Below are 9,953 nucleotides of genomic sequence, written 5' to 3'. Positions count from 1 at the left end.
ATATTCTTATTCTTTTTTTTTTTTTTTTTTTTTTTTTTTATAATTTTAAGAAATCCAAATTATACCGAAAAAAATTTCTTCCTCAAGGAAATCCGTTTTCAACCTTGACCCTGTTAAAGTTAAATTAGGAAAACGGACACTCCAACTTAAATTGAATGTAGGCTATATTTAAAATGGAAGGACTTATACCTGTGATTAACAAACTTCAAGATGTATTTAATACTGTCGGCTCAGAAGTCATAAACCTACCACAAATTGTAGTGATTGGTAATCAGGTGAGTCGGGCATTGATGCCCTGGGGTGTCTTAAATATGTATTGTAACAGGTTGGGCACACACCCCCAAATGGTCATTAAACCCCCGTTTGGTGGTCAATCGCCCATATCGGCGTCTTTATTACCTACCAAATGGGAGAGAAAAATCGTTTTGTTAAGTTCTCTGGAATAACGTGAAATGGCGCATAATTTCAACTCACAGGGAATAAAATATAGATATTTTTCTAAACTTTGAACGAAAAAAATCAGAATTTCAACGCGGACATTTTTGCGCAGTGTCGTTCAAATATTTGACAAAATCGTCACCTATGTAAACAAGAGTAACTTTTCTGTGTTTTAACTTAAAAAGAAAAATTCCCTCCATCTCGCGCGTAGTTGAGCCTATCAATCGTGTTTATCACTTCATATTTCTGTCATCCGGGTAACCGATCAATTATCTTAACCAATTAAAAATGACGATCTTTTCCGAACTTGGGTCAAAAGACTGATTTAACTACGGAGGCCCATTAGTGTAAATTTTCAAAAAGTAAAGTACGATGAAGGGTAAGAATTCTCTTTTATATCGTTTATTTCGTATGTTATGGCTTTATTTTTTACAAAAATACAATATGCCGTGAATTTATGATAAAATAATCGCTGAAAAACTATAATCTTGGAATAAAAATAAGAATAATTGCAAATTCACTTTGTAAATTTTTTATTCAAAAATTTTTAATAAATATAGTAGATACATCATAGATATGCATATTAAACCTCAAAGGGTCGCACAGAAATCGTAACTTCATCCTAAAACAAAATAAAGAATAAATGTTACATTCAAATGTAGAAAAAAAATGAATATTACAGCAATAAGTGCCCACCATACGAATACAATACGAGGAGCTCGTGTTTAACGGGATTTTATAGAGATTTATACAGACGCAGATTGAAAGATCATTTGAAAAGTTACTTCTCTAGACTAACACTTCTTGTTTAAATATATTTTTTACCAAACTATACACAACAAAATACTTTTTTGTATTGATTGAGCAAATAGTTCGGCCGTCACGGACAACTGTGGGCTTCGTTTTTACGAAGTTTCAAAGAAATTCCACATGGAAAATTGACTAGATTGTATTAAATGCCCGAGGAATATGTTAATTAAAATTCCCCAATGCCAAAGTAAATGCGCTTTTGCTTTATTTTAATAAAAATTGGATTTGAATAAAAAAGACCACCATTTGGTAGGTAAAAAAGATGCCGATATGGGCGATTGACCACCAAACGGGGGTTTAATGACCATTTGGGGGTGTGTGCCCAACCTGTTGTAATACCGGTTTCAATGTCAAGAAAATAAAAACGAATATTGCATTGCATAATCAATAATCGAAAATGAAACTTAAAATTTTGAAACCTAGCCAATATATTTTTAAGAGGGATTGTAAATGTCTGCGTAATAAATAATTAAAATGAAGTTCAAATTATTGACATTTCTCTTTTTTAACAGGCCTACATACATTTGCAATTAATGAAAGTCTTTAAACTCACTGGAAATATTTTAAGTTCACCTCAACAAAGTCAAGATGAGGTTTTATTCTATATCTCCAGTATTGACATCCCCGTTTAAGTTTTAGGAGCAGGTCCATTCCAATGCAAGTAACTATAACCCCTACCTGGACCAAACTTCCATGTATGACGACTGTGTATATTTTGCCTGACTTTGTACAAATCTTGTCTGACTTTCTATATACTTTGTCACTTTATGTTTTGTAGAGCTCTGGTAAAAGTTCCGTGATTGAGAGTTTGGTAGGACGAGATTTCCTCCCTAGAGGTACCGGTATCGTTACCCGGCGACCTTTGATCCTTCAGCTGATACACGTCAGTAAAAGTGACAGAGAGGCAAGAGCACAGGATGGAGGTAAGATTCTATGAATAGTCAAATACCAACTTCAGAAATATTGAATAAATTTAAAATTAGTATTATTTTACATTTTTATTGTACTCATAACAAAATAAATAAGGGCAGAAAATCAGTTAAGAATCCTGGCTGTATGGATTATATATATTTATAATAAAATTCATTTGAAATTGTGTGGCAATTCTCTGAAAGAATCAATTTACTAAAAACGTGCAAATTTACAGCTTTAGGAACCACCATCATAGCAATAAGCTTCATGGCTTTAAAATTGTATTAATAATCATGATAATGGCATAAAATGACACAGCTTGTGAAATAACAGGTGCTCAGCAAGCTTGCAAACAAAGCATGAATCAGTGTTAAAAAGCAATAGATTCACAAATTATATCATGATTGTTATCATTTTAAATTTCTTTCTGGTGATTATTTATAGATCCAATTAAAGCAGAAGAATGGGGGAAATTCCTGCATACAAAGAACAAAATCTACACAGACTTTCAGGAGATTCGACATGAAATTGAAAATGAAACAGACAGAATGTCAGGATCCAATAAGGTGATTATGAAAGAATATGAGTTACAGTCACATAACTAAAATCAGGATATTTATAGCTATAGAATTGAAGAACAAATTTCATAATGAATTTACATATAAATTTTTTTACCTTTCAGAAATGATTTATTGTACACAAATAAGTTTGCAACCTATTACAAATTATGATGAAGTTTTGTCATACATTAATTATTTATCTTTCTCAATCCTTCAAGAAAGTAAAGAAGTCAAGAAAACAGAAATCAAGAAGATTCAACATATTTCTATTTTTAGCTCACCTCGACGAAGTCGAGATGAGCTTATGCTATACCCCCGGCATTGGCGTCGGCGTTAGCGTCAGGTCCCAGGTTAAAGTTTTAGGAGCAAGTCCATTCCCAAGTAACTATAAGCCCTACCTGAACCAAACTTGCATGGATGATGCATCTAGGGATGTACACTACCAGACTTGCTCCGGATGCTGGATCTGACCTACATTTTGTAGATGAGTGACCAGGTTAAAGTTTTTGGAGCAGGTTACAGTTTTTGGAGCAAGTCCATTCCCAAGAAACTATAAGCCCTACTGGGACCAGATTTGCATGGATGATGCATCTAGGGATGTACATTACCAGACTTGCTTCAGATGCTGGATCTGACCTACATTTTCTAGATGAGTGACCAGGTTAAAGTTTTTTGAGCAGGTTAAAGTTTTTGGAGCAGGTCCAGGGCTCCCACTGGACCGAAAATATTTTTCGCCACTTTTCGCGACACAAGCTTTAAGGAAATAAGACATACTTACATCTGATTTCTCGACAATGCAATGCACATTTTGTTATTCAAGTTTTTTTTATTATGTTTATCTGACACAGACATTCTTTTAAAATTGTAATGTTTAAAGCTTATGGTAGTATCCATTTTAAAAAAAGAAAAAAAATAATAATGTTGGAATCACACAATTAATTTGATATTGTATTGATGTCAGCCAACTCTTAACAGAAAATGTCCTCTTGTTTATATTTTTTCGCCTGGGAAGGAGGGGAGGGGGGGGGGGGGGGGGGGGGGGGGCTACAGACCTAGTAAAAATATGACATTTTTTAAAAATGGAAATTTTCATCATTTCATTAATTAATTGTGAAAAGAAGTAAATTAAAAAGTAATGAAAGTTATGTTTGAAACTTGACTTTATTTTAACAACTAGGGGACTCCAAGGTTTAATATGCAAGCTCATGTTATTGTAAATAATTCAGTGTAATTTACTAACTACAGATAATTCTGTTTCCAAACCAATTTCTTTTTCACTCTCTGTCAGTTATATAATGATATACACATGTTTCAATTTTCAGTAGGTAAAATTTGAAGCCATTCTTTACAATTTTCGTCATGTTTCCCTACTTTCGGTTTTAAAAAAAACGATCTACATAGATCCAGATTTTGTTGATAAAAATCTTTTATTTACAAACTTCACACTTTATCCCCCCTTGTTTAATCCAAATAGTATTATTTTAAGCAATTTTGTAACCCTTTATTGCTCCAGGCTAGTTACCTAGTCAGCCTTATTCGTTCAAGCGAGACATGATTTCCTACATGTAGGTTTCAGTTTTCACACCTCTGCTGCATTAAATAAACAATGGGACTTATCTGTGTACATTGAATAAACCAAGGAACTAATTAGGACTACACAAATTTTGTACATGGTACATCTAAAAAATTCATTTTCGCCACTTATGAATTTCTTTTCGCCACTTTTGAAAAAAATTCGCAATTGGCGACAATGGCGAATCACAGCTCGAGCCCTGCAGGTCCATTCCCAAGGAATTATAAGCCCTACCTGGACCAAACTTGCATGGATGATGCATCTAGGGATGTACACTACCAGACTTGCTTCCGATGCTGGATTTGACCTACATTTTCTAGATGAGTGACCAGGTTAAAGTTTTTGTACACTTCCAGACTTGCTTCGGATGCTGGATCTGACCTACATTTTCCAGATGAGTGTCCAGGTTCAAGTTTTTGGAGCAGGTCCATTCCACAGGAACTATAAGCCCTATTTGGACCAAACTTGCATGGATGATGCATCTAGGGATGGACACTACCAGACTTGCTACGGATGCTGGATCTGACCTTCATTTTCATTCCCAAGTAACTATAAGCCCTAGCTAAACCAAACTTGCATGGATGATGCATCTAAGGATGGACACAATCAGACTTGCTTCGGATGCTGGATCTGACCTATATTTTCCATACAAGAGACCAGGTTAAAGTTTTGGGAACAGATCAATTCGAATGAACTTGATTCCCTTGATATCTGCAGTATTAACAGTTATGAATATTTGTTTACATTATACATGTTTTTCACGCTACACGTGTAGAAATGTGTATATGCCATGTTAGGGGTTAAACACAACTTGCAAGAATATTGGATGAATACTAAATATTAAGAAAATATGATGTGAGATTTGCATAACTTAAACTGATAACATTCGTCGAGGTGAGCTTCGTAATCTTTGATTACCTATGTTTTGAATTAAGGGAATTTGCCCAGAGCCAATCAGTTTGAAAATTTACTCAAATAAAGTGGTCAGTCTGACATTGGTTGACCTGCCTGGAATGACCAAAGTCCCTGTGGGGGATCAGCCAGAAGACATAGAACTCCAGATACGTGACCTGTGCATGGATTACATCCAGAATCCTAACTCTATCATCCTGGCAGTGTGTGCTGCCAACACGGACATGGCCACTTCAGAATCCCTCAAGCTCGCTAAAGAAGTAGATCCTGATGGTAAAAAAACATTTCTATTCATTTAGAGATTCTGTTCTCAATAACTAGCATTGTTAAATTGAATATCTAGGCCATCTTTTAAAAGAGTTTGTTTGCCCCGTCCTGACAGACTGGTTAAAAATGGCTTGACTTGAAAGTTTAATGCTTTAATGCTGTTTATTTCAGGTCGGCGTACATTGGCAGTAGTGACAAAGCTGGACCTTATGGACCACGGAACAGATGCAATGGAGGTTTTGTGTGGGCGTGTCATACCGGTAAAGCTAGGAATTGTAGGTGTGGTCAACAGAAGTCAAGCTGACATCAACAAAAACAAGGTAATAACAATAAATGGGTCTGTCAACCAGTTATCCGCTACAAGAAAAATCAAAGTATTGAAAGAACTGAAAGCCGGGCTTTAATTGCTTGAGTATATTGTCTGATCCAAAAAAAGTACATATTTAATTTTTTTTTCCTTTTGGCCATTGATTTTTTAATAGGTATAGTGTTTATGATCAGAGTTGTGGAAAACTGCCAGTCATGCCGGCAAATCCGACAAAAAATTCGCATGACCGGTAAAAATGCTATCAATGTCGGTCCAAATGACTGGCTTCTTTTTTGGTTAAATTTTTTTTTTTTGTCCATTTATCATCTGTGCATTTCCCATCTTAATATTATCGTACCTTATATACCATTGCATAATACCTTTTCTTTAAACGAGATTGAGGCTGTAAATGAAAGCGAAACTAGCATGGTTCTCGTGACCTATTAAATTTACAACTGCCGAACTGGTACAGAATTAAGTAGAAAACATCTTAAAGAAAAAGATAAAGACATGCAAAATTTGAAAAATTTCAACAGAAAGAATTCATGCACAGGTGGGGAAATCAGTAAATCTAGTACTTCCAACTGTTCCGGATATTCGTTTTTTCACCGATCATGTTGATATCTTAATTATCGATGCAAGGAATTTTTGCAATTTTCAGACCCATTTTTTTTAGGTTTATATAATTCCAAAATGCATAAATGTTTAATAAAATTACATTCACTATGCTGAATTAGCATGGTCACCTGCCCAAAAGCGGTGGTATCAAGTAATATGTTATAAATGCAAAATTAAATGAAAACAGAAGATGACTTGGAAATGGAGACTGAAGTTTGTATTATTTTTAACATGATTTATTAAATACAACTGTAGATGTGTATTAAAGTAAAAAAATATTATGGTTTTTTTAGGTCACCTGAGTAACTCAGGTGACCTATTGCTATCCGTTTTCGTCCGTCGTCGTGCGTCGTGTGTCGTGCGTCGTGTGTTAACATTTGAACATTTTCAGCTTCTTCTCTGAAACCACTGAACCAATTTCAACCAAATTTGGTTTGCAGCATCTATGGATAGAGGGGAACACAAATTGTGAATTTCATGGTCCCTGCCCCCCTGGGGCCTGAGGGGTGTGGCCAAAACCACTAAAATTATTGCAATCTTTAAAAATCTTCTTCTTTACTCCTGGACATCAAGCAGGCAAACTGTTGGCATGAATGTAATGAGCATTGAGTCCTCTACCTAAATTGTGAAATTCATGGCCCCAGGGTCAGGGGTTCTAGTGCTAGGGCGGGGCTCAATAGATTATGTAGTGAAAATGCATTATTTCTTTGAAAATCTTCTTCTCTGCTCCTGGGTATTAAATAAACCAACTAAGCACATAGTTATGATGAGCAAGAGTGCTTCTTCCAGATTTGTGAATTTTATGGCCCCAGGGTTAGGGTTTCTGGTGTTAGGGCGGGGCTCTATAGATTATATAGTGAAAATGCATTATTTCTTTGAAAATCTTCTTCTCTGCTTCTGGGTATTAAATAAACTAACTAAGCACACAGTTATGGTGAGCAAGAGTATCTCTTCCAGATTTGTGAATTTTATGGCCCCAGGGTCAGGGTTTCTGGTGTTAGGGTGGGGCTCTATAGATTATATAGTGAAAATGCATTATTTCTTTGAAAATCTTCTTCTCTGCTCCTGGATATTAAATAAACTAACTAAGCAAATAGTTATGATGAGCAAGAGTGCCTCTTCCAGATTTGTGAATTTTATGGCCCCAGGGTCAGGGTTTCTGGTGTTAGGGCGGGGCTCTATAGATTATATAGTAAAAATGCATTATTTCTTTGAAAATCTTTTTCTCTGCTTCTGGGTATTAAATAAACCAACTAAGCAAAAAGTTATGATGAGCAAGAGTGCCTCTTCCAGATTTGTGAATTTTATGGCCCCAGGGTCAGGGTTTCTGGTGTTAGGGCGGGGCTCTATTGATTATATAGTGAAAATGCATTTTTTCTTTGAAAATCTTCTTCTCTGCTTCTGGGTATTAAATAAACTAACTAAGCACATAGTTATGATGAGCAACATTGCCTCTTCCAAAATTGTGAATTTTATTGCCCCAGGGTTAGGTGTTCTGGTGTTAGGGCGGGGCTCTATAGATTATATAGTAAAAATGCAGTATTTCTTTGAAAATCTTTTTCTCTGCTTCTGGGTATTAAATAAACCAACTAAGCAAAAAGTTATGATGAGCAAGAGTGCCTCTTCCAGATTTGTGAATTTTATGGCCCCAGGGTCAGGGTTTCTGGTGTTAGGGCGGGGCTATATTGATTATATAGTGAAAATGCATTTTTTCTTTGAAAATCTTCTTCTCTGCTTCTGGGTATTAAATAAACTAACTAAGCGCATAGTTATGATGAGCAACATTGCCTCTTCCAAAATTGTGAATTTTATTGCCCCAGGGTTAGGTGTTCTGGTGTTAGGGCGGGGCTCTATTGATTATCTAGTAAAAATACATTAATTCTTTGAAAATATTTTCCTTTGCTTCTGGGCTTTGTGCCAATGATCCAAGTATACATACATTTATGATGAAGAATGGTGCATCTAGCAAAGTGGTTTTTTATGCCCCCAGAGTCAGAGATGGGGGGGGTTACATAGTCTGAAAATAAATTAATGCTTTGAAATCTGCTCTTTGGTATTTATCAACCATTTTATGACAACATTTTCAAAATTTTGAAATACCGGTATGTGGCCCATGAATCAGTGGTTCCTTTAGGTGAGGTAAATAAACTGGGTATAAAATGGAAGTGCATTTTCTTTTTGTTACTCTGATCTACCTGTGGGTATTAAGTAAATAGAGTAAGTTAAGTTAATAATTATGATAAGCAATGGTGCCTCTTTCAAAATTGTAGATTGTAAATTGAATTTCATGGCCTCTGGTTCAAAACACAAACCAAATTTAATTGTTTGAAAGTTGTTACACAATACTCAGGTGACCTATAAGGCCCGTGGGCCTCTTGTTTATTTTGCGACTTACTATTTCAGACTGACAAAAATCACTTCGGACCGGCTTATTTTGTTTTCTTGCCAGTCCGAATGACCGGTTATCTGAAAAAGTTTTCCACAACTCTGTATGATTATGATTTAAAACAATATCCCATATACCAGTAATTAAAATTAACAGTCCATATACCGCATGATATGCTATGATTTTAAAATTTAATAAATAATATTTCCAAGAAATTCTCGCATATTTTCTATTCAATAAGCATTTTTTCTCATAATTTCATAATTTGAAAATTCAGTCTTGGAATAGTTAAAATAATGCACATATGTATTTTATAGACATTCTTTTAGTTTCAAACAAACAGTACTTTTATCGCCAATTACATGTAGAAACACTGATACATGTACATTGTCAAGCAACTTCACACATGTTAATTCTTAAAATTCCAATTCACGATACTATTAATTTGCTAAAAATCAAAACAGAATATAACCACTAACATAACATTGACGAAAAAGATATGAAACATGAAACTGTTCAACAATTCCAACATTTCGAAAAGCCCGCGCTATTGAAAATAGTTCGCTTACAATATGCATTCAGCAGCGTGTGTCACACTGCGAACAAATTATTATATCATGATTAGCCCAGTAAAGCAAATACCTAATTTCTCTTTCGGATTTATTCTCAAGCAAAAATATTGATCATTAACTTTTCCAACGATTGGGATTTAAAAAATATTGAATATCGTCTCACAATGGGACTATTTTGTTTATCGGAAGTGTCTGCTCTAACTCTATGTCAGTTTGGTTTTTTGTTTACTGTGCTATTTATAGTAAGACAGTCAATCATGATGCCTATAGCCAGGACTTTGCTTTCAGCAAAGTCCAGCTAAAAATTCTGTGAGCTATGACATAAAAGTTATGAACAAATAAAAAAAAAATTCAATGTGGCCACAAAAGACTTTTTATATTCTTTTAAAATTAGTTTTTAAAGAATTCACTTAATGGTAAGAAGAGAATCTTTAGGGGAAATTAGATTTTCTGTGGTGACAGTAGAGGGAGGAAGAAAAAGAAATAAGTCCTCCAAATTATGCACTATATATATAGTATAAAGTATTAAGTACTCAGTATTAAGATGATGAATTCTTCTGAATATTGAAACTGACTCGTCTCTTTTTTCTTCAGGAAA

The 9,953-nt window shown here is 34.8% G+C and overlaps 1 protein-coding gene across 1 annotated transcript; it reads left to right on the top strand.

Annotated features, from left to right (window-relative positions):
* The first annotated feature begins 102 nt into the window (after window positions 1–102).
* Window positions 103–5,905, top strand: LOC134281252 (dynamin-1-like protein). Its single transcript, XM_062763730.1, has 5 exons — window positions 103–275; window positions 2,027–2,171; window positions 2,605–2,726; window positions 5,229–5,478; window positions 5,644–5,905. The coding sequence occupies exons 1-5, from the start codon at window positions 174–176 to the stop codon at window positions 5,874–5,876; spliced, it is 852 nt and encodes a 283-aa protein (XP_062619714.1). The 5' UTR covers window positions 103–173; the 3' UTR covers window positions 5,877–5,905.
* Window positions 5,906–9,953: the final 4,048 nt, after the last annotated feature.

This window comes from Saccostrea cucullata, unplaced genomic scaffold (genome assembly GCF_032062105.1).
Source record: "Saccostrea cucullata isolate Sc308-1 unplaced genomic scaffold, CSIRO_AGI_Scuc_v1 ctg5350, whole genome shotgun sequence".
NCBI classification, from domain to species: Eukaryota; Metazoa; Mollusca; class Bivalvia; order Ostreida; family Ostreidae; genus Saccostrea; species Saccostrea cuccullata.
This window is presented reverse-complemented; position numbering and strand designations above follow the sequence as displayed.